This window comes from Sparus aurata, chromosome 4, assembly GCF_900880675.1.
Source record: "Sparus aurata chromosome 4, fSpaAur1.1, whole genome shotgun sequence".
NCBI classification, from domain to species: domain Eukaryota; kingdom Metazoa; phylum Chordata; class Actinopteri; order Spariformes; family Sparidae; genus Sparus; species Sparus aurata.
Window position 1 is genome coordinate 8267223 of NC_044190.1, and position 25100 is coordinate 8292322.

Below are 25100 nucleotides of genomic sequence, written 5' to 3' on the forward strand. Positions count from 1 at the left end.
TTTGTCATCCTGGGACTGAGACTCAACAATCAACTATCTTTGTGGTGCAATTGGGAACAGCTGGGACAAATCCTATCGATTCTATCTTAAGTTTAATAGTCTTTGGATTATATTAATATGCCATGAGCTTCAGTTAGCTTTGCACAAAAATGACGGGTAGAAATGTCTTCAGAGGGAAACTTTTCACTTACTTTTCAGAGCCTGTACTTTGATTAGTTTTACTTAAGATGAGTCAGTACTTGAGTCTTTTTTTACACAAGTATCTGTACTTGTACTTGAACATAGTGGGAAGAGCACTGAAAACGGCTTAAAGAATGGATTTTTAAGTCTGTCACACCAAAATAAGTTCACATGTAAACCAAATGTAAACACCATTTCTTTTTTGATTGAATCAATCATTCTCCACACTTTGATTTTAAGAAAAGATCAACAAAATACTATTTTCCATCTGACTCAAAATAATCTAACAGACTGTTTATCACATTTTTAGATTGCTGTTATCCAGCCTTTGTTTTGATTCTAGAGTTTTGTGTCAAACATACATCATCCATGTTTAGCAATTTTAAACCCTTTGTGTTTTATTGCATATTCTTATACACATGTCACAATATCCCTTACAAAATAGAACATCACTCAGCAATACAAAATAAAACTGGACACTTGCATTTGCACTTGCTTGCATTCAGCTACAGTTCATAACAGCTTCTTTTAGCTGACGCCAGTTTTTTCTCTCAGCATTTCCCAGCAGAAATCTTGGCTTTATTTACAACTGAGTGAAGGTAGGAGTAGAAGAAGAGGAGGTTATCGTATTCTCCATTGTATTCTTCAGCAAGGCAATGCTCATGGAAGTCCTTGAGGAAATAATAAATAGCCTCGATGGTGGCTAAGTAGGTGTCTGGTTTGCCTTTCTGACGGCGCCAGAAACAAGTTTTTCTGGCATTCAGCTCTACCCGCAGTAGATCTAGAGGAGAGGACGTGTCAGTCAGAGAACACAGAGTGAGATCATGCTCAGCAGCATCGTGGGTGAGATAAACTTGGCCCTAATAATCACCAGCAGTCAGAGCTCTTTGAAAATCTGCACAAATGCAACCTTTCATGATTACCTTGCAGTCTCTCGTCTGTGCTGATCTTGTTGGTCTGGTTCCATGTGCTGTCAATGAAGACCACCCTCTGGAGGGGAGACACCCTTGACTCTGGGCCCTTCGCTTCATCTGGGGTCCCTGACTCTGAGTTGTCTGAAGCGTGTGTGGCACCTTGAACTTCCTCCCTCTTCAGCCTCTTAATGCAGGGCATGTCAGAAGTGTAATGTGACTTGCTGTCAGTTCGGTCATACAAACACTGCATCATGTCTTGAACTGAGACGGCCCCTGGACCCGGGAACACCAACACCACCTGGAGAGGGCAGAGAGCTGTCAGATTCAAAGAAAAACACCATCATACAAACCAAGACTTGAGTAACAATATGGTAAGTGATGTTTGTCTAACCTTCAGAAAAGAGAAAAATACTGATGAATACTGAAATGAAGCTGAAAACTGAAAACATGAGGTCATTAAAGGAAATAAAATAGTTAAAGAAAGAAGAAAAACTCAAAGTTTGAAACTGTCAAACACGATAAATATAAATGGTTTGTGCACTAACGTCACGTAAATGTTTAAAGTCAAATCAAATTACAGTATCTGCTTATGCCCAATATAACTAGACTTACGAAACCAAACTTGTCAAGCATGAAATATGAAAAAGCAGCGTCTGACTCGATATGCTAAATCTATTACAGACTCCAATGTTTTTCATTATAAAGTTGTACACAGTATCAAGATCTAAAATTAGTTATGACAAATACAGGACAGCATAATTCATAAACAGTGATTTTCCTATGAACTGTGAAACTAGTGGATAGTAACAATATCAAAACAAGTCTCAAAGGCAGCCGCTTGCATAGATAATATAAATAAATAGAGTGAGTTTCCCTAGTAGGAAAAAGAAGAAATATAAGAAGACATTAAAGAGCACTAAAGCGAAAACAATTAGTTTGGTTGACTGATTAGTTGAGAAAAAGAAAATAGTAAAACAAAACATACCAAACAACATCTTTTTTAGTTTTGGCCTTTTGAGCAGACTAAAGACATTTGAAGATGTTTTCAAGGCCTTTAGACAGGGTTCGTACACATTTTTCAAGGTCAAATTCAAGCACTTTTCAAGCACTTTTAAGGGTAATTTTCAAGATTTTCCAGCACCTTTTTGCTGGGGTAAAATACGTATCTACAGGAATATATATACCCATGATTTTTTCTTATCACAATTATGTACATTGTATTATGCTGTAAACATCTAAAATTATGTTTCATAATAGCAAAAACTTCAGAAATTAATTATCCAGTCTGATCCCAATTTTGTGGAAGACAGAGTTATAATGTCAAGCACTTTCAAGCACTTAAACTAAAATCCAAGTACTTTTCAGACCTTGAAAACACAACATTGAAATTCAAGCACTTTCAAGGATTTCAAGCACCCGTACAAACCCTGTTTAGAAAAATGTAAGAGACGATTGTCACTCTATTGTTTCTTTCAATTTTATAGTTCGAACAATTCAAACTGTTTTCCAAACTAGGGCTACACAATGAATCAAAATATTAACAAAATCACAGTATGTCCAGGCGCAATATTCAAATGGGTAGATGCGGCAGTTGCTTGATGATGGTAAAATATGTGACAAAGCTGTGATATAATGAGGCACTGTAGTGATGCAGAGATGCCGCAACCTACAGATCTTGTGGTACAGAGCCAAACAAATGTCACATCATGATGAAAAATGAAAATTGTGATGCAGAAAGGATCATTCCAACACATCGTGAATCATATTGCAGTCGTAGTGGCTATCCCAGTATGACTTCTTTTTCCAATGATATTACACAAAAACAATTCAAAGTTCTGTTTTTATTGGCCATCTGATTTTGAAATACCATCGCTGTTTTTGTATGTTTGTTGCTTTGCAAAGTGTTAATTTTTAGATTACTATTATCCAGTCTTGGTTGTGATTGTCGGATTTTGATTTCAGAGTTACATCTTGTCATATATATTAAACACACCTCATTACATGTCATCCAATTAAAAAATATGGAAAATATTTGGCAGATAAATCAATGACGAAACAAAATGGTTGTTATCTAGGACCCATAAAGAGTAAATCTTCACCATAAGAAATAAAGGTGTAAGTAATATAAAGTATATAAAGTCATTCTTGGTTGAAAAACAACTAACCTTGTCCTTGTCATAGTCAGGTATACAGGGGTAGGTGTATATGGTGACGTCACCGGGGGCGAGGATCTTGGCATGGATTGCTGTGCTCTTTCCATCCGTCTCATTGGGATGCTTGATGATGTCTATCTTCACAGGAAGCTGAAGAAATCATATGTGGGTTATGTGGAGTCGGGTCCAGCAGACAGTTACATTTCAACCACACCATGTGGAGTTATTTCATAGATCTTACATAAAAGACATAACATTTTCCACCACATTAGGGTACTTGCAACTCTATTGCTGAAGGCTTCTCTGCAAAGAACGTTCAAGTGAATCCTAAACTCTTACTGACCTCGATCGAGGGTATTTCTTGCGGGGTGACACCCACTAATGAGCAGCATGTGTAGCAGAAGAACATCCTTGATCCTCCACATTTAGAGCATTTCAACCTGCCCTTCTGCTGCGCTTCCTCCAGCACTGCATGCGACGCCAATTTTAGACCTTGGAGAGGCTTCTTGGCAGGGGTATGAGCGTCTGATGAATCACTGGAGACTGTTGTTTTGTCACGGCAACTAGGATGGAGACGCTGGTCTTGATCCAGGCTACTCATGTTTGCTCTTTAAATGTTGACAGACCAGTGCTGAAGTATGTGGAGCCCACATTGATGGCTGAGGAACAACGACCAAACAAATCATGCATATATTAGCAGACAGAAGTAATCCGACATTTACAAGAGGGAGTGCAATAATGTGGAAAAGTCCTTAAAAGAAAGAGCCAGGGGTTGTTATTAGGAAGCTCGTATGGGAGGGTTTTTTTTGTTTTTATATCAGACGCATGATTTGAAATGAGTTGGGAGATATTGGGCATACTACTGTAAATTAATAGCATGATGAGACTGGATAATGAGTTGGTCTTTTCTTGCATTCTCTTCTTGCATTTTCTTGATTCACAGAAAGTGAATCAGCAATGATTTTAAATATCAGCAACTATTTTGTACAGATGCATAACGTATCAAGCTGAAAAATTCTTACAATAAACCATCTTTGCTCAATACATCTTAGTCTTTCTTACTCTCAGGTGAGTAAAAACAGGTTAGGAAAATATTCTTAAAATATTTTAGTAATAGATCAGTCACTTTTCATGCAGAACTGTCACTTCATTTTTGATAGTATTTGAATTTTGGACTGTTGGCTGGACAAATGTTGTAAAGTCGTCACTTTGGGCACTGGGTATTTGTGATTTTACATTATATTCTGATATTTTACAAACCAAACAATCAGTCAATTATCTGAGAAAATAAACAGATTACTCAATAATAAAAATAATTATCAATTGCAGTCATGTGGAAAATAGTTTGAAATGAGCTCTACCTCAACCAACTACAACAGTAAAATCCTACTTAATGATAATGCATGAGTAACATAATCTAATGACATCACATATGATATCATAATCCTAAAACTAAGCACATTATCCTGACTACACTTAATTTACCTAAGTAAGATTGTGACTGCAGGACTTATACTTGAAAATGAGTATTTCTTCATTGTGATATTTGTACTTTGATTAGAGTAAAGGATTTGAATACTCCCTCAACCACTGAGTGTTAATGAAATGTGAAATAATCAGTAGTTAAGTTATCTTTTCTGACATCGAATCGGCCATTCCCTGTTTGAATGATACAGCTCCATCAAGCAGAGTCCAAAGAGCCTTACTGATCCCTTAAACAAGGAGCTTTTAAGGGAGGAACTTGTCACCAGAGCATTTAAAGATATTAACATCAGTCCATTAGCTACAAGACTTTAGCCACTTGATAAACTCAGTAGACAAACTGTCAATACCTGACACCAGTTCAATCGAGAGTATTAGCTAATGTTAGCGCACCTGGGTGAGGAGCTATTGAATGAATGACAGTGTGCAGCAGAAGCAACTAACTTCCGACACAACTCGGTACATAACATTTACTGAGATCACATGCAGTTTCCATTGCACACCAGTGTATATCTCTCTATTATCTTTACTCCAAGGATATCTGACGGTAGACTATATACTGACATCTGCCTGCAGAGAACGTTACAGTACAGTCAACAGTACCTGATTCATGCTAGTCAAGCTAGCTTCTGTTAGCAAGCTTGGCACACGCTAAACATCTGTGGCGTTAGCTTCCGCTAAAACTTGTGGGTAGCTATGCTGGCTAATAGCGACGTTACAGGAAAACAGACGTTGCAAACCGTAAGTTGTTCCCTAGACAGTCACACATAACACAGAAACGTGTGTACCGGTATGTAGCTCAATGATGTACGACAGCGTGAGCGTCTTCTTCTACGCCGGAAGTGCTGTACCGTGAAAAGGAAAGAGCTGTTCTGACAGTTCCTCGTTGCTAGGCACCGAATTCTGGACCCCAGATGGTGGATGGGACCGTACCTGTGGATGCTGGTGGACAGGAGGTACTGAAACTAGACAGCAAACGAAAGGAATATCATTTACATTTAGCTACTGCTGGTCGACAAACATGGCCAGGCGTCAGATACTGTCATTGTAAACGGAGCACTTTGGGTTTGCTACTTTAATTAACCGCAACGTTTAAGCTATAGATAGATACGTAGATGGCCGTTGACGCCATACGTTAGGTTAGCGCATCCGCCATGTTGGATAATAAAAAGCATTAACGTTTACATTAAACTTTTTAATATTCAGTGATTTAAATTTATTTAAGTACAAATAATGGCTATCACTGAGACAAAAAATGAGCAAAATCGGCAAATCATAATAGGACAGTGCAACTGAATGAGTCTACTTCCTTTCCGTCTAGTAGTGAAGTGATATACTCCATGGCAGAACATTTGAAACAGTTATTTAATTGTATATGACATTTCATAGTAAAAATAAAACAATAAAAAAATAAACTTGCAGGAACTACTTTTATGAATATGCATTATTGCACAATGCAAGTCAGTTGTCCATATTTTGTTTTCCCACAGAAAATATCAGTCTGTGAACAAAAAAGACACATAAAAGGTCATGAAAAAGTACATAAAACAGTCCATGCCTGTTTGACAGTCTCCCCGCAAGGTAGAACTGTTCAAGATTTACTTTAGTCAACATAGTGAGTAGTGAGTTCCTGGGTGTCCCATTCCTTATTGGGCCATCATTTTGGTGTACATATACAGACAATGTTGCCATTTTTTGCAGTCTAATTTCTTGTTCTGAATCCAGATTTTGATTGCCGTCCACATCCCACATGTTTCAGCTTTTGAAATGATATGAAAGAAAACAAACATTGAAGTCAAATAAAATAGAATGTGATTGTTTTGATTTGTTTTCTCTCTACTATCATGAATATTATTTATTAAAATCTACGAAGCTGGTGCCCTTTAAAGTCTCACAAATGATATTTCCCCAGTATGACTGATCACAACCTGAAAGGTTAGTTGTAGGTAAACTAGCACCTTAATATTTGTCTTGTTCAAAGCCAGATGTGTTCAGTGTGATATAAAACAGATTGTTTTATATTAGATTTCAAAGATACCTGAGCTGTCACACTTTTTATGAAACAGACAATCGCGTGCAGACTTGCATGGAGAACAGATGTGTATCGAATAACACCATCCGGTGTCTGTGATATTAGATTCCAAACAATCAGAAATCAGCCAGATGTCTACTGTGTGTCAGGTTGCTTTCAGAAACATGACAATGAAATAATAATTTTTACCAATACTAATCACACCTACGGGTTACGGCATCTACGGGTTTAAGGCGATTCTGCTATCTTAACCTTTACTGAATGTTTTTAATGTGCAGCTTTAGTTTGGTCTTGAAGCTCTGTAAATAAACGTATCTTGACACAAAAATGTCATGTTAGAGATACATCCAACTTAATCAAATATGATCAGACTGTTTCCGACATGTCTAATCAGTAATTTTATTCATTGTTATTCAATGTTTAGTCTAACACGGAGGGAAAAAAAAACCAAATGAACAAACCACGTTTCAGGAATGTTTTCTTACGTTTGACAGCAGTCCAGATAAAATTAAAAGAAAAATGTTACTGTTAAATTTGTTTCCTCTGACAAACGAAAATCAAATATTTGAAATATGTTCTTTCAGGTGTTTCCAAGCTGCTTTGCCCAGGCAGCATTTTACTGAGCATTCCCTTAATCAGAAGAGCAACTGGTAGACAGCTACAGCAGATACACTGCAGACTTTGGGACGTTCCCGCTGACAGGTGACCACCCACTCATGATACATCATGCAAACACAACATATTTCACAAAGTTTGAGTGTTTTTTAACAGTTGCACGGTGTTCTCTCCAGGTGTGAAGCCCAAGCTCTTTTCCTGGCTGTACAGGAAGTCAAGTTGGCCCACTACTGCAGATGAGTTATAAAGAAACCTCATGGTGAGAAAACTCCTCAAAGTGGGTTTTTGCACACAATCTCTCAGGATAACCTCTTGTAATCAAGAGTGATTTGTCCTCGAAGAAGCCAAGTTAAAACTTAAACTTAAAGGATAAGTTCACCCAACAATGAGAAATGATGATGGAAAGTCGTGTGAAGTTTTGTAGTCCACAAAACATTCCTGGAGCTTCCCTGCAAAACAGAAATGCAACATTCGCCTAAACAACTGAAGTAGCTGGGGACTTGAAACGTAAAAGACAACCAAAACAAAACCCACCATAAAATGGCTGATGAAGGCTGTAAATGACGTCTTTTGAATTTCTGTGCTTATGGAGACTTGAGTATGCCTGGCTTGCTGCATAGAGCCATTTTCTGTATTTTTATCCAGTTGTTTTTCTGTGTTTTAAAACATCCCATTCTACTGCAGTTTAGGAGAATGCGGTTTTGGGGACTACAAAACTTCACCCGACTTTCTTTTGGGGTTTGGCTGAATAGATAATGACTACAGCACTCATCCGTTAGGTCAACACAATGGAGGGACAGGTTATTCATTGTGCTGATCAAAGCACTGAAAAATTAAACTTGAAAAACTCAATACCAGCATGGCTTTTCAACAACAATGTCCCTGTTCCTCTGAAAAATCCACAGACCCTGTGTTAATAGATTTCACTGGAACTATTTATTCTGTAGAATGCATTTCCATTCCAGTAACCATAAAGTATCAGCGGGGTTCAAACATTTTGTTATTCAATGCCAACACTCCTCTTTTAACAGAAAACTTTACAGATCTGTCACACTCTCAGACACGGAGCCTCAAACTCTGAGAAAATATCAGGATTGTTGCAGGGTTGGTTTTGTATTTGTTGGACACAAAAGAAATATCATCCACTCAAAGTGATGTTGATGCAAAATGTATTTAATATCAGCATTTGCCAGCATTTTGTAATGATTTATAACTCTCATTTTTCCAGCCTTTCCAAAAAATGAATGCCTCTTTTTCCTGTGCATCTTCTCTGGTTGGTGGACTGTGTCATGTGACTTCTTTATGACAGTATCCCAATTTATATAATCATTACAGTAATGCACCTTTGTTGTACCTTTTGGATGGTCACGAGATATTTGGTGTGGTAAAGTGAGACCTCAAAATATCTTTGTTGTGATACTTCTGCTTTGAAAGGTTGTTACATTTAATGCACACAGCCTGTTCTGCCAAAATACGCTAAGTAATCCCTGTAAAGGGCTATAAACATGGAGACAGATTCATGACAGGTCGGGGTTGTGTTACTTTGCCAAGTGTAAAGACATGTGTGACTCATTGGCAGTGGACCTTTTATTTATTGTAAGGACGTGACCCTCGAGATAACATTACACTTGCTAAGCTGAGTGAAAATAAGGCACCACTTCTGCAGGATTCTGAAGACATTGACAGTTTCAGTTTGACACAATGGAGCACGAAAACAGCAATGAAAACTGAGACATACACAGATTAGGAATATATGCGAACGAGTCACTGCCCGTCTATAAATTTCATTTATGAGAATCCTTTACACAAACATTTTTTTTTCTTTAGTTCCAGATCACACTTTGGAAAGTGGACTTTTATGTCTTTTATGCTGCCTCGCCTGACTTCCTCCTTTATTGCAGTAATAATTAATATGGCCCCTAGAGGTCACCACCTAACAAGAAACGTCAATATGGGTTGTAATAAGCTGCTATCGCAGTCGGCCTTATGGTCATTTTTCTGATGCGTACGGCTGTTTATATTCTCTGTGCAACAACAGCTAATACAATTGCAGTCGACTGTTGTTGCTCTGGATGGGCTACAGAATTCAGTTTCATTTCAAGCAGTAAACATATTTTTTGCACACAGAAAATGAATAAATGTGGAGTTTTAAAGCAGCTCTGTGTAACAACTTGTAGCAATTTACGTGTTAATCACTTTTTATTGGCTGTATGTGAGTGGATTGAAGTGAATAACCTTCTCTGTCTTTCTCGGTTGCCTGTATGAGCTTATGGACATCTATTTAAGTTGTTTAACACTGCTGGATAGTGGATTCCTTTGTGAAGTACTTGTGCTTTATTTTCCGCGACAGTCCAAAGGATTTGACTTCATGCATGTTTTTGAGAGCTTCGTCTGAGAACCATTCCTATAAGTAGCTAAAGTTAAAAAATGGAGTACTATATCATAAACTAATGAACAGCTTCTAGCACAGAGGTTCAACAAAGCCTCCTTCATACATTGAAGCAGAACATTGCTTAGTTTGGGTACATTTTGACATCATGTCTGAAAATGAATGTCCATTCGATATTTCAGGCTGTTTGTGTGAACCTGTTTTTTTGTAAGACTTTTGTCTTTGTTGACAATAACCCAGTCGTCTCACGTGAGATGCCACGTACAGATGCTGTTCGGCCATACTTGTGAAGTTAACGCGGATGTTATGTGAACTTTTATAAATATAGTGCTGGGTAGTAGCTAAACCCTGATAAGTGATTGATGGTATATTTGAAAACAGTGAGAAAGTACTTCTCAGAAGTAACATCAGCTACTGACTTTTCAAACTACAGGTGACATTTTGGCTGTAAACACTCTATAGTGTAGGTATAGTAGGTTTCTTTTATTTTATGTGATGCACAATAGTTTTCCACTGTACGTTGTTTAACTGGCCTTTGAAAGCCGGAGGTGGCATTTGTCTTTGTGTCAATATCGTGGTGGACTTAGTGGTGACTGGAAAAGTGTTTTCTGTTGGAGATGATAATAAACATCTTCCTTCAAAATAACCTTTATGTGGAATTAATCCAGTGTTGGGAAAAGCTATTGTGGTGATTTGTCAGAAGTCCCGACCCTCTTTCACAATGATCTGGTGTTCTGGGGGTTCCGTACGAAGGTCTGCAAACAAAGAATTCCCCACATTGCATAACCACAGATTTCCTCTGGGGAAATTAAGGTTTACGGCCCTGAAATGTATCAGTTCAGCTGCGTATTCCCCCTACAGCTCGGGGCCCCCCCTTTCTCCCGCTACCCCAAGACTCCCTCACCACATCGCACGAGACTCCCCAGCCTCTCTCCCTGTTTATCTTCGCTTGCCTTCCTTTCTCCTCCTCCCCCCTTTCTCCATCCCTCCCTGCCGTGCTCCTCACAACCAGTGTCAGACTTCCTTCAACCTCCCTGTAGACGCTACCCTTGTCTGCACATGCTGTTTTGTAATATGTGACACATGTGGTTTTCTGTTTTCATGCTTCCACACGAATGCAAATATGATTCTGCTGTTGTAAAGAACTGCAATGAATAGTAAATCATTGTCATAGAGCCATTATTTATCCCTGGAGTCCAATAAAACTGCACAGTAGCTCGTTAGCTGCTTATTGAGGAAAAGGAAATGAAGAAGCTTGTACTTGTAAACAATCACACAACTGATATTATAATTTGGAAAATTGTACTTGATGTATAAATACCAGAGATTTATTAACCTTAACATTTTACCCTTTTCTAGTCAGAAATTAGTGATGAAAATATTAATTAGGCAAAATAACAACTATTTAGACATTTACTGGCAGACATTCAGTGACCACATTACAAGGCAATATTTCTGTTATAAAGAAACTTGCTGTCAGTGCTGGCAAGAGTATAGCCGGTTTTATAATTTTGCTGTTGATAACTCTAATGAACAGCAGATGGAGAAAAGTGCATGGGAATCCCACATTTTGTAAAGAAAAAGACCTATTAAAGAAGTATGACAATGATTTGTGATTTCAGGAGCATTTATTAAACAAAATCCGTCTCTCTTGGAACACCTTGTAAGTATAATTTTATGTGTCTGGCGTGCCTTGGTTGCGTCTTTTCTCTTGGAAGACCGTTGCTTCAGGTCTACGACATTACTCTGATCATGTCAGCCTCCCCTCGTCCTGCTGGGAATACACAGCCTTGAGTCTGAAATGTGTTTACATTTTGAGCATGTTACAAATTATCTGCTAAGACTAACTTTGCGTGACTTGGCAGAAGCCTTCACCTTGCTCAGATGTTGTTTGGGTCAAATGTATTTCAGGGGTTGGCTCTCTCAATTTGACTGTCTTTATCTGACAGGGGTTCTCCAAGCCAGATGTGAACCCAGGCAAAAGGTAAAGCTCGTGCTGGTGTATGTGTGTGTGTCTGCACACATGTGTTTATAGGTCATTTTCTGTGATCAAATGCTGTAGGCACCCTGCCAATATGTCTGCAATATTTATCTCCACTGACATGACTCCACTTATACTCAATACAACATAAACTCAGAGGGAATTAATGTGACATTTGACCATGTCTATGTATTTTTATCTTCCATCATATATTAGTAGATTTATCCTTGAGTTGTATTACCACATCTCAACCTCTCTTATCATTTTGAGTGACCCTGTTCATGTAGATCATCATGTCGAGGATTGTACAAAGCACACTTAAGTTTTCCCAAATGTTTCTTCACCATATGCATTCAATCTTTCTAAAGACAACATCAACAGATTTGATTATCTTGTCATTAAATCAGCTAAGCTGGAAATGGACTGCTTAATATCTCTAGAGGACTGCTGTAACTTTAGAGTTTGAAGTTGCGTCATGTGTAATAGGTTTTCTCTATAGACCTGCATGAATGATAGAGTTAGGGGCTGAACAAACCTAATTTTATCAAATGATATTTAAAGATTAGCTTAGACTAAAACTCAAGCAGTTTCTCTAACAGGATCAGAAATTTGGGAAATAATACATTATTAATCAGTCTGTTCTTATCATAATAAAATGTTATCCTGGTTTTAAAAAATTAGACCAAATCACTTGAGATTGCAGATACTTAAAAGGTTTTGACTGAATAATGAGGTCATCTTTCTTAGTAACGGTCAACATGTACCTCTAAAATCTGATTTATTGAGTTATTGAGGTTGTTTGCTGCTCAGCTTCATAGTTCATACATGGCAGATAAAAAAATTTTCACATTAACACACTTGGTATGTTGTAAAAAGGTGTGCTAGTACTGCCTAATCCACTGGGAATCAGCACTGCTCACAGATGTGGGTTGTACATTACTACATGTCTGGTGTGAAAGGATGAATGCTGCCATGCAGAGTGGCTGTTGATGAACGATAGAGAGTTTAGCAAATCAACAAGTAACATATACTTTTCTCCAAAAACCTGCGAAAAATAGGAAAAGGTGCCTGTGAATATTAGCAAAATGGCATCAAACACGTCCATTTTGTTCCATGTTAAATAAGCAATTTTCCGCTAATATGATGCACTACGTAGGTCCTTTGTGAGTTTTTATAGCAACTCAAAAAGCTCATTAAAGCCATCTTTAAAACTGCGCTCAAAGAGGCAACATGTCAGATATGGCCAGAATTCGAAGGCAACCACAAAAATACATAGGGGGCAGCACATCACCCAGGAAACTGACCACTGCTGCTCACTTTTATCTCCAGCGGCTATAACTGTTAGCTGATTAGCTCAGAGCTGGAATATTTTCACATCTGACTTGGTGAAATGAAGATTTATTTCAAACAAACCAGTGATGATTGGGGAAAGACAAAATGTTTTGATGAGTTTTATTTCATTGATATTGAGTTTGAAGGAAGACTGTTTTTTATGATGAAACATAACAGTTAAGCTCGTTTTTGTTCGGTTAAAGAGAAACACTTGAAGTCAGACGGCAGTATTAGGATATTCTAATGATATTGTATGAAGACAGTTGGCCTTTCAGGTTGAAATGACAATTTGATTAAATATAGGTAAACATAAAAGGACATCCGGATACATGTTTGTCTTAGTCATACTGATAACAAAAACAAATAAAAAATCTCCTTATGAATAAGTATTTCAGGATTATATCAGGATTATTCCCTCCTGACAAAAAGAGATTGCATCGCATACACGTCTTTAATGTTGTTCACTTCGTATTTTAATCTGGAAATCTTTTCAGCAGCAGCAGAATATTTTAGCATTTCAAAATCACACCATGATAATGAACAGGGAATCAGTGAACAGCTACAATGCATTTGATCAGAGATTTCAATGCAGTCGGACAGACAAATCGAGACGGATCATTCACAAACAGATCATCCTACGTACTCTCATTTTACTGAACATGCTATTGTTATTCATCGTGTCTCTGTTTTGTGTGCTCTGAGCACTTGTACCATTAAAAAAGACAAGTCCAGCTTGCTTCAGCACATCTTGGCCAAGCCAAATCTCTATTCTGGACCTTTCTGTTGAGCACACAGGTCTCCACATCTGGCCGGGTGTAGGTCATCTTTGGAAAAGGATACAGCCCCAACTGTGCATAATACATTTTACTGTTTTATAAGAAAACACTTAACTGTTTTATAAGGAAATATAATATTTAATTCAAAATAACAATAATATTGAATAGACTACAGTGGTTTTACAGTTTGTATACCAGTCAAAGTAATGTCAAATATGTCAGTATTTTTTTGTTTCAACATCTTATTTGAGTTTAATGTGCCCATCTGATACCGTTGCTTTATCGAATTAAAACATATTATTCAACATAACATACACAATCTAGAAATGGAGGAGAGGAGCGTGATGTTGGTAATGATCTTATATGTGTCTGATAACATATATGATATGTGATCGATATCATACACAGTTTGCGACTCATTAGTCCTCTGCTCGGTCATTCCACCCTCCTCCCGTCCTCCCTACACTTTATAGGGATGAAGTGAGATGCTACGTGCTCCCTCCGGGTCTTCTTCCCTCGCATCGGCCTTCCCTTTTGAGACAGGGCTATGAACATTTCTTTGCCATTTTTAGTCCACTTTGCAGAGGAGTATGCGTTGAAGTAGTTTTCTAGGAAAACCTCCTTGAAGTTGCAGTTTTCATTGTAGATCCTCTGGAAAGAACAAGACACACATTAGTGCATTAATACAGTTGATGTTTTTAGTATTTTTCTTAATTGTCACTTGTTGTTCTTGATTATTTGAATAATGATATAAATGATGCTGATATGAATATAGGATGTGATCAGATATGTGGCAGGATATTTTATAGTTTTGATGACTAAAAAAACTGAAACAGTAAATTTACATTATGTATAATAATTTTCTGGCTTATAAACTCTTATAATAAAAGAGTTTGCGTATTGACACACATTGGGCAGCATAGATGCTGATACCGGCATCAGTCATGGGCCAATATCGGCCAACTGGTATGTAGGTTGCGGTGCTAAAAACTATAATTGCCAACATACATACACACATTTGTATGTTCATAATAAAACTATTGAATAACTCCAAAGCTGTACCAGGTTACAGGACCTTCTGTCACTCTCTCTCAACAAATCGCAAAATAAAGTGCTCCTTTGCTGAACGGAGCTTTTTTGTTTGAATAACATCCAACTGAAAATTAAATACAATTTATCCCACTTCAGCTTCATTCATGTTGTTAGCTATTTTATTCAGCGGTATATACGTGAAAAGTTAAGTCCCCCCTGATAAGCCTTTAAGCAGTGTATATTACTACTCTTATTGTGAAAGGAAAAAAAACAGAAGGTGTCTGCCTGTGCTGCGCTGCAATTGACACGTGAGCTGCATTAAAGTTGGCCACCCTGGTTCAGATTTGATCGGCAAAGAATCTGTTAAATATCTGTCAATGGTCAGCGGTAATGGTTGCTGAAATAATGATATTGAGGTATTTGGTCAAAAATATCATGATATTATGTTCAATGTTTAAACAAAAATGTCTCACTGAGAAAAAGTATTACCTTGCCTTGCAGCTGTCCAGCCTTGTTCATAGAGATATAATACTGACTCTTCACTCCTTTGATAGCCAGTATGCCGCCCTCAGACACTGTCCTGATCTCCAGGATACCTGCCAGACAATCACACAGTCAGAAAACGGAGACATATCACAGGACAGATAACACACGACTGACATCCAGCCTTCACCCCGGCTCTACGCTGCTCTCAACATTCATCTTCATTAACAAACAGGATGGAAGTTCCTGTGGTTAATCAGTCTGTGGTCTCTCTGGCTTTATTCAAGCCTTGTTAACTGGCCTGGGTGGCCATTACACAAACCACAACCTATGCCATAGCACATATGGGAGACAGATTAGGCCTCACTCTCCTGGGATTGAGAAAACTACCTCCTTGCATTTGCTTTGCACGCTACATTTTGCGGCCTGCCCTTCAAGTCTGTGGGAGAGTGAAAACACTCACACGTAACTTTTGTGGTTTAGGATTATGCAACTTCCGAACAAGTTGTAGGTTCGATATTTCTAGGGAACATACCTGGAGGCATTATTTTAATTATATATGAAAATATTTTGTGAAGCAGTTGGTACTTGTTTTTGCTTTGAAACCCAATGAATGTGATGTCTTTAGACTTGATGCTTTCAAATCGACCACTGTGCCTTTTTGATAGGCTAACGTTGATTCAATCTTTAAAAGTTATAGATACAAATGTATTCTCATTTAAATATAAATATATACATTGAAATGTAAGTACCCATATGTCTATTAACATATTGAAATGCATTTTACTTTACCATTTAATCACAATAATACACAGATAACTGATTATTAGTCCAGCAGTCCTTTAGATCTACTGGGCTCAATAAAATGTCTCATCATATAAAAGCAAAACAAAACATTAACTTTAGCGTCCTAAAACTAGAGTTAAGCTGAGATTAAAACAAAAATAAGTATTTCAAGAACACCAACGAGACCGATACCATAGATTGTTATGTCATATAAACATTTCTGCAATATGTTTGTCTGAACAAATTGCAGAAAGGCTTTCATTTGACAGGCAGAGAAAGAAGAGAAGAACTCTATTAAACCTCTTCAGACGGACACTGAGCATGCAGCATTTGAGTGTTTGATCACAAACAGATGGCAGTCTCCCATCAATCTAGGAATGTTGTTTGTTCTCTGCTTTCTCTTTATATTTGACTTAATATTGTTGCCCATTGTGTGCTCATATTTATTATATCTGCTCTTCTTCTCGCCTCCTTGATTTTCTTCATCTGACGTGACTTGGCCAAGGTCTTTAAATTTAACACAGTCGAGCACATTTGTAAATGATTTGTAAAGCGATCATGCATTCTGAGTCAGTTAACCAACGGTTTCCTAATGAACCACACATTGGTGGCATCTGTAGGTGCAGCAATGCGTCTTATGCTTGTTAAGAGGCATAACCTCATACACTGCATATAGCCTGGAATTGCTATTCCCATAATATTACATGTAACAGCTACATTTGTTTGGTCTACTGTGGAAAGGGGGAACACATTTCCACACACATGCACGTATTGTTAACATTTTGGCTTTGATGCAGAGAGCCTCTCAGGCTATCCTCAGCTTGAACAGATTTGTTATCATTCGCTGGTCCACCCCTTGGATAAGTAAAATAACTTGTGGGAGATCCCTAATCCTGCTTCTTCTGAACAGTTTAAATCCGGTGTTTACTGTACAGTCAATGGCCTCACAGGTACAGTGCATTTTTATACAGACAAATTCTAGAATAATATCTACTGCTTCATCCTAAACAGATTGACGTCTAGCAAATTAATTTTCATAACTTTCATTTGCTTTGTCATCATGTCTAAAACTACAAAAACAACACTGTATTATTATTAGAATATGTGTATTTCAGTTTGGCATGGCAAACTTTAGGTGATTTCAATGTGAGCACACAATGAAATGCTTTATAAAACATCAGAACAGGTTTTCAAACATCAGTTGAACTTTACAATAAACATTTGTTCAATAAATATTTATAAAGCATTTCATTGTTCATTATGTATTAGTAATGGTTATTATAAAGTGTTAACAAATTTAAAATCAGGTTCAGTGACTTTCATTTGGCTGAACAGCGGGTCTTTCATGCCACAATCTGGGTGACATTGTAGAGAACAAATCTAAAACATACTTCTAACCACTTCTAATTTTACTGACTTCTCTGTTTGTCAGTTGTCATGCTGCGGTTTACAGTTTGTTAACTCCCTCACTGAGAGTTATTTATATGCTTTACGCTGCGGCTTAACATACATTTTTATTGATATTATTATCACCTTTAGCTTAAACTCAAATTAAGCTATGCTGTGGTCTTTCACTTAGACACAAATAAGCTTATGTTTACCATTTACTATTTTATAAATCTGTTATTTTATACATAACATGGTTTGTTTCTGAGGGTTTGTTTACACATTCACAACAGACCTAATTTTACTGGAAATAATTGTTTTTTGTTTTGTTTCTTGTTTTACACATTTTAGTTCTCCGTACATTACAGAAGCTTAGAAATAAATAAGAAAATAAAGAAAATAAAACTATCCACATTCTAATATATAACAACCCTTTCACATATAAAGAAAAACTTGTGTGGTGCAAGAGATGAGCTGACTGGAAGTAAGTCTATATCTTTGTTGCAGAGGCACAAGGAATGTGGAGAAATCAATCATAATGCAGGTCCAAGTGTCTCATTCCGGTTTCTTCTTTTTTTTGCGTTCTCTTTTTGAAAAAAACAAAACAAAAAAAACCTTTATGCAATCAGCTCTTCAGGACTTCTTGTTAACTTCAGCCAAGAAGCATGACTCACTGATTTATTACATATATATCCTGCACCACGCTTGTCTCTTCAAAGGGTTATTGGTTAAGTTGCTCTGTGCTTTTAGCGTGCAGTTGTCAGCCACATATGGGTGTATCAATTTTTTCTGTCTTTCACTGCCAATTGTTGCACAAGCATCTTTTCCATCCACTCTGAGGCATTTCCCTGTGAAGCCAACATTCCAGACAGAGACACTGTCAGATAGGAGGAAATGATAACTACTTAAAACATCCTCACTATGACAGAGATTTCCATTAGGATCTTAAAAACATGAACTTTGGTAAATGTTGGCTCTGCAGCATTGGGTTTAAAAATTTACCACAATAAGAAGAAATTATAAGTAACAGGAATAGCCTTTCAGTATTTAACTGGCATGCATTATTTGCTAGTAGTTGTATGGAGCAGTGATTCTGAACACTAACCACAGGTTCATCAGGGGGCCAATGTTACAACTCCCTTTTCTTGTATTCCGGGACAAGGGGTTGTCCCGAGATCTCATTGTGACACTGCAAGTTTGTGAGAAAGTGGCCTGGCACCCACCCGTCTCCAAGACCCTTCAGTTTACTTACTTGTGTTTAGATGGTGTTATGGTTTAACAAGCCAAAGTCTCCACCTGCTTCATTTTACCTCTGTCACTTTGGCTGCTCTAACAGAGACACATGACCCATTAACACTGTGATTACACTGTGGAGGACTGTGTCCAATAACACCTCCCACGTGCTGCTGTCACCTTGACAGGCCAACAGTTCATTACTGACTCAGTGGAAAGATTTCACAACTAAAGAAAGGAACTTACTTTCAGGAAAACAAATGCAGAGAAACTAAAGAGTGAACCACAAGTATCATAATTAGACAAAATGCAACTAATTACATTTTCTCAATTACTGTACTGTTGTTCAATTTCAAGTTATTTGTACCTTTTCTTGAGTATTTCTTTTTGCTGCTACTTTGCTCTTGGACTCCACTACGTTTTGGAGGCAAATATTGTACTTTTTATCTCATTACATTTATTTGATATCTTTAGTTACTAGTTACTTTTTGATTTATTTATCAGCACTTGGATAAAAAAGAAAAGAAACACCTATTATGATAATCAGAAAAATGTTGACTTGCCTCCAATAAACAACAAGGCCAATAATCAGTCCCTCCCTACACATCTGTATAGTACTTTTGATACTTGAGTACATCTATTGCCACATACTTTGGGATACTTTACCCTATTACTGTTTCTATGGGTGTGTTACATGGTAATATTTTAGCAAATTTGTTGTGTTTTTTTTTTTAAATTTCTAATAAATGTAAATTATTTTATAACAAACCATTGGTATCATAATTTGACAAAAAGAGCAGTGAACAAATGTAACATTACATTGTTACATTGACTCAAATTCTGTGTTTAGGTACACTTTTTCAAGGTATTTGTACCTTCCTTGAATATTTCCATTGTCTGCTACTTTACACTTGGACTACACTACATTTTGAAGGGAATTTGTGTTTTTTAACTCCACTACATGCATTTGATAACTTTAGTTACTAGTTACTACTAAGTTACTTTGCAGATTACATGCTATATCAGAGCCAAAGTAGGAGAAAAATGTGATATCGCCTCCAATAATCTGCCAGGCTAATAACCATCCGCTCCTGAGTAAACAGTATAAACATACATCTGAATAAACTGTATGTATAATTTACTTGTACTTGAATGTCTGTTACTTAAGTACATGTGTTGCTAGATACTTTAAGATTAACCAGTTACTATTTGTATGAGTGACTTTTCTTATACAGACAGATGATATTATAATTTGACAAAGAGAGCCGTGAACAGATGTAACTGACTTACATTTACTACTGTACTCAAGTACAATTTTGAAGTATTTGTACCTTCCTTGAGTATTTTCATTTTATGCTACTTTGGAATACACTACATATTGAAGAGACGTATTGTGTTTTTTACTCTACACTTCACTACACTTTATTCTCTTCTACTTCCACTCCACTACATTTCGGGGCAAATATTATACTTTTGTACTCAATTATATTTATTTGATAACTTCAGTTACTAGTTACTTTGCTTTAGGACTTTTATCCAACAGTATTTGTATTAGTGACTTTCAGTTTTAACAAAGTAGTATGTTAGCACACCATCTTCACTTTTACTCAAGGGGTGTGTTGGGGTACTTTATTACGACACTGAAAAAGAGTCATCCTTACTGTGGCAGTTGGTGGAATCTTGAGTCCCATTGATGTTGCCATTGTCATCAATAGTTAGGAACCATTGCGTGCGGCTGAACAGCTGTCGGATACGCACATCTCCTCCCTCCATGTAGTCGTAGTTCCTGGTGTGGCGCTCGTGTCTGGAGCAGTTCATGATGGCGGCAAGTTGCTCAGGAGTGCAGTCACCGTAGACCACACACACGCTGCCGAACAGGAAGATTGCATGCAGGTACAGTCCCGAGAATAGATTTTGAAGGTTCCATGTCAGCATCCATTTGCGCATTATAATACAATGCAGTGGGGATCAATGAACAACATACTGAAATGTGAGATAGAGATCTGTATGCTATTCCACAGCCCAGCGACCCTCTGACCCCTGACTTGGTGACCCTTGTGCTGTGACCTCCGGGTCCCTGTTCCAGCAGCAGGGATTCCTAGTGGGACGTAAAGACAGGGCGGTTGTGGAGGAGATTTTGTGAAGCTGGTCGGGGTTGGCTGAAGCTGAAGAGTGGTGTGACAAAGACAGGTGACAGGATTAGGAGATGGTGTCTCTCTTTAGTCCTCAGTGGTTGTGAGCGATGACTGCTCCATTGTCTGTTGACCATAGTCCGACAAAGAACGTCATAATCCAGCTCAGGAAATGTTACTCAGGATGTCACTAAAAAGTAAATAGTAGAGAGTATAGATTATGCAGCTGAAAAAATAGTTACACTCGCAAGTACATTTATAAATTGGAGGACTTTGTTTAAGCAGCTCCTAAAAGTAAATGATCACTGGGAATCACCTAATCCGATTACTATGAATTGTTCAACAGCTGTCAGAGAGCTTCTGGTGTTATTTGTTCATATGAATGTGTATCCAACATTTCCTAGTATTAAATCAGCATTTCTGTGGTGTACTTTGACGTGTTGTCTCCCCATCATAAACACACAACGGTGAAATATTGCATCAATGCCACTGTTTCACTTCATAGGTCTATGGTGTTTTTTCTCCTACATATCATTCATGCAGTATTTACACTTAAACAACAGTTAAATAATAGTTTAATGACTTACATGTGCTCTGAGTGATGACAGCAGTAGTCAGAGGTGTGTTCCCTTTCAGCGAGACTTTTAAATTGAAGACTCTTTAGTTCTAAAGCTGAAGTCTCAGTTGTAAGACAAGTCCAGTAATGCTGTAAAGCTGAGCAAGAGCTGGGAGCTTCTGTCAGTTCCCATGGATGTCTCCCTGATTCTGGCAGGCTGACTCTGTGCATCTTCCACTGTCGCTGTGCACTCTGCTTAGATAAATGCCTCCTGCTGACCTCACTTGAGAGCAATTAGATCCCAACCAGTCAGCTGTCCCTGGCCCAGATGCAATAGAGAAACACCCTTTGCCTGCCTCTCACTGTCACTCACCCACTGGACATGAGAGGGAGCTATGAACTCTTAGAATAGCAGGCTCTCCTTGGTATGCACTCCTAAATACTTTAAGGACATTTGAATGCACATTCACCCTTGCTAAACTTGCTACAACCTCTGCCTTTTTACAAGAAAGATCTTGCATTTAAATAGGTCTGTGCTGTGCTTTTCACAGATCTCATAGTGACTCACAATCACTTCAGCGATGGTTAAGATATTTGTGCCAATGACAAAGCTTTGAAGAAATTCTCCCCTATAATTTAAGATGTCACAATTTATTAGTGGCTTCACTAAACTGCGCTGAATCATTGGTGTGGATTTATTGACTTAAGTAAAAAGAAAAAGAAAAGAAACTTCAGAGTGGCCCTTTGCTTCTCATTCTTATTGAGTGTAATAGTGGGAAGCAATAAGTCATGGCTGGCAGGTATCAATCCAAGGGGAGAAAAACAGAAGACATAACTGCTCAGAAGTAGTCATTTCTGTGTCAGGGGTCATGTGCTCTTTCACGTTTTGTGTTTGTATCTTAAATCACAATTTATTGCCTTACATACCTGGCCTTTCCTTGGACTCACCACTTCAAAAGTTTATATGGTCCCTAATGACGTGCTCCCCTGAGGAGGTCAGGGCTGTAGGCCCGAGAGAGAGGGACTTCTGGCCGCAGCAGGTCTCCTTCTCATCTCTAAACTGGGGGTCATAAAGACCTGATCTATTAGGTGTCACTCTGGCCTGTTCACCTGTCTGTTCTATCACCTCGAAGACAGTTCACACTCTGGATCAATTATTACAAATACCCCTTCAAAACATAGACATTACAATTAATTCAATAATTGTTTCAATATGACTAGTCATTTAATAAGTAATCAATTAAAGAATAAGAATATTTTTTTCACGTGGGTGGACTACAGTTTATTAGAGGTTTACAGAACAGACCCACAGTCCATGAATTGCCATGTTCTCATGGTGAAGGGGTTTGCGTGACCCTAGAAGCTGTGTGGTCAGAGGCAAGTTGCACCTGGAAGGGTCCCCCTTGGCAAATTGCTACCAGGAGAGAGGCCAGACAAGGCGATTCCAAGTCCCCTATGAATTGACCTCAAGAGCAATGAACGACCTTGCCTGGAATCTGGAAATGGGGGCCCCCTCCTGTAGACAGGCCTGCAAAGGGAGCTTGCAGGCGAGATCTTATTGGCTGGGCCCACAGGGTCTGGTCATACTCAAAGCAATGCAGGGTATCTTATGTGGGCTCACTTCCTGCAAGGATCTGTGTTGGGTTATATGCCAGTTGGGCAAACCCTTGGAGGACTATCCCTCAGAATGGTGGGAAGGGTGCTGGAGCCAGTCCAGCAGTTTGAGCCATACCATGGCAATGTGTCTGACCTCCCTTTAACACACAGCACCAACTGAAGATCAGTGCCCTGGCACACTATTGACCGATGTTGGGATAAACTCTGGGTGTTTGGTTTTTGCTTTTTTGCCAAATGAGCATGTTAAATTGGCAGCGGACCCTATCAGTGAGAGAAATCACTCTGAATAGAATTTCACTTCAGAGAATCAGTGCGACAGAAGAGAAATGGAAAATGAAAGAGGACCTAGAGAGGCCATAGCTTGAGGAATCAGGGGAGCCTTGCCCATCGTTCTGCTGGAGATCAGTTCTGATAATTAGAAAGCATCACAGTCACAAGGTGCCATGTTGCACGGAGGAACAATTCTCATGGAGCAGTTTCTACCACAAGTGAAGGAGTTACTGTATCTTCAGGTCTTCTGAAGACCACAGTTACAAGCAGCTCACCATTAGCCAGATATCCAAAAGGAGCTCAACCTTGAAATGTTGCACCTTCATTCGAAAAGAAGGCAGGTGAAGTGAGTCAGGTATCTGATCAGTCTGACTCCTTATGGAGGTGTTTCTGGTATGTCTAACTGGGTACACCCTGTCCGGGTTGGGATTCCTCAGGATCCCCCAAAAAGAGCTTTGCATGGCTCGAGGGAATGGCATTTAGGATTATTTCCCAAGCCTCATATGCACTAGCCTCTTTCACACTGCCGTTTGCATGCGGGGATCCTGCGCCAATTCTCCGCACCCTCCTCTGTGTGAAAGTGTCAGATGCGGAGAGGGGGGAAATTTCGCTCCGGCGCTGATCCGCCTCTGGAGGTAGTATCAGGGCCGCATTATTGGTGAGCTGTCCCAGTGTGAACGGATAATCCGGAGGCGCGGAGCGAGGGCGTGTCGGTCTGACAGTCTGTTAACTACACAGGTCCTTCGCTCAACTAAATACAGAGAAATGCCCCACAAAGCAATGTTACAGGACTGAACAAAAGTTACGTAGTCACTGTAACTGTCTTTGGCAACTTATATGAGGAAAACAAATACCACAGCTGTATGTGGAGAAGCGTTTGTCCTCCTGTCCATCCTCCGCCTTTCCTCCCGACTCCTCCTCACATTTCTGCTCAAAAAACAGCGTCTGTCACCAGCAAAAAACTTTAACTCAACAAGTGTTTGTGACAAAAATAAATCACCGCGACCGTCAGCCCTCCGGACCGAGACTTCAGGGAACTTTCCCCCAGAAAACAGCGTCCGTCCCCGCGAGTGACAGAGCCAGACAGCATCCTGTTTACTGATGGTGATTATGTAAAATTATGTAATTTAGCGCGAAAAACTTAATTCCGTCACTTTCTAGGGTGTTTGGTGGGTCAGGATCTCAATCACTACACATTATAACAGCATCCATATGATTATAAACTGTCCGCGGGTTTAGATAGACAAGGGGAACACCTGGGGAGACACCGACGTCATCAACATGCCGTGTACCGTCACGCCTCTTTAGGAGCCGCAGCGCCTGCTTTCTGTGTGAATTACACACGTGAAGGCGGAGATGCTTCGCTCTGTGTGAATCACCATCGGCGGAGAAGTGGCGAACCACCGCTCCGGAGATAATGCGGAGGCGCTGTGTAAAAAGGGCTACTGTCAAATGAAAGAATGGAATGCTCTCCACCACTTTCTTTTCACCAAGTGGCTGTATATCACACCATTCCAGCTAATGACCTCTTGGGGAAAGGTCACTTCCAGTCCTGTCACTCCTCAACGTGCTGACCGTTTCATGGCATTTGGTTTGAGGTCAGGGTGCTAAAGGAATGGAGGGTATGTTTTACTGGATAAGCAGTTGTTCAACTAGTGACCCTTGTTCTCATCTTGGGTTGGGTCAGTGGACACAAGGAAATGATGAATGGGAGACCTGCTTGGTCTTACAACTTTGCTGCAATAATTGAA

General features: G+C 38.8%; 2 protein-coding genes and 1 long non-coding RNA gene across 7 annotated transcripts in view; 1 reads left to right on the plus strand and 2 right to left on the minus strand.

Moving 5' to 3' along the window:
* Positions 1 to 552: 552 nt before the first annotated feature.
* dtwd1 (DTW motif tRNA-uridine aminocarboxypropyltransferase 1) lies at positions 553 to 5676 on the minus strand. 2 transcript variants are annotated; one of them, XM_030414376.1, is made up of 5 exons: positions 5518 to 5676; positions 3591 to 3906; positions 3260 to 3397; positions 1104 to 1392; positions 553 to 961 (listed from the first exon to the last, which is right to left on the minus strand). In XM_030414376.1, exons 2-5 carry the CDS (start codon positions 3846 to 3848, stop codon positions 732 to 734), a joined length of 915 nt encoding a protein of 304 aa, XP_030270236.1. In that variant the 5' UTR covers positions 3849 to 3906; positions 5518 to 5676; the 3' UTR covers positions 553 to 731. The 2 variants fall into 2 exon arrangements, with proteins under 2 accessions (XP_030270236.1, XP_030270235.1); XM_030414375.1 differs by having other exon boundaries at positions 5333 to 5552.
* LOC115580240 (uncharacterized) overlaps positions 5529 to 25100 on the plus strand; it is a 33663-nt gene continuing 14091 nt past the window's right edge. The window contains exons 1-4 of one of the 4 annotated variants that reach the window (XR_003983828.1): positions 5529 to 5685; positions 7346 to 7463; positions 7553 to 7635; positions 8408 to 11374. This is a non-coding gene — a long non-coding RNA (uncharacterized LOC115580240). Of the gene's footprint in view, positions 5686 to 7345; positions 7464 to 7552; positions 11375 to 25100 lie in introns of those variants that run through there. The other 3 variants (XR_003983829.1, XR_003983830.1, XR_003983827.1) reach the window with 3 other exon arrangements.
* Positions 13534 to 21817, minus strand: fgf7 (fibroblast growth factor 7). The gene is made up of 4 exons (XM_030414377.1): positions 21494 to 21817; positions 20436 to 21096; positions 15376 to 15482; positions 13534 to 14505 (listed from the first exon to the last, which is right to left on the minus strand). Exons 2-4 carry the CDS (start codon positions 20719 to 20721, stop codon positions 14290 to 14292), a joined length of 609 nt encoding a protein of 202 aa, XP_030270237.1. The 5' UTR covers positions 20722 to 21096; positions 21494 to 21817; the 3' UTR covers positions 13534 to 14289.

Excerpts from the sequence above, each read along its gene's own strand:
- dtwd1 (XM_030414376.1), bottom strand. The coding sequence starts at position 3,848 with ATGAGTAGCCTGGATCAAGACCAGCGTCTCCATCCTAGTTGCCGTGAC. Across the intron at positions 3,398-3,590 it reads AAGAAATACCCTCGATCGAG|CTTCCTGTGAAGATAGACAT; the intron begins GTCAGTAAGAGT and ends TGATTTCTTCAG. Across the intron at positions 1,393-3,259 it reads CTGACTATGACAAGGACAAG|GTGGTGTTGGTGTTCCCGGG; the intron begins GTTAGTTGTTTT and ends TGCCCTCTCCAG.
- fgf7 (XM_030414377.1), bottom strand. The coding sequence starts at position 20,721 with ATGCGCAAATGGATGCTGACATGGAACCTTCAAAATCTATTCTCGGGA. Across the intron at positions 15,483-20,435 it reads AGATTCCACCAACTGCCACA|GTATCCTGGAGATCAGGACA; the intron begins GTAAGGATGACT and ends ATTGTCTGGCAG. Across the intron at positions 14,506-15,375 it reads CTGGACAGCTGCAAGGCAAG|AGGATCTACAATGAAAACTG; the intron begins GTAATACTTTTT and ends TGTTCTTTCCAG.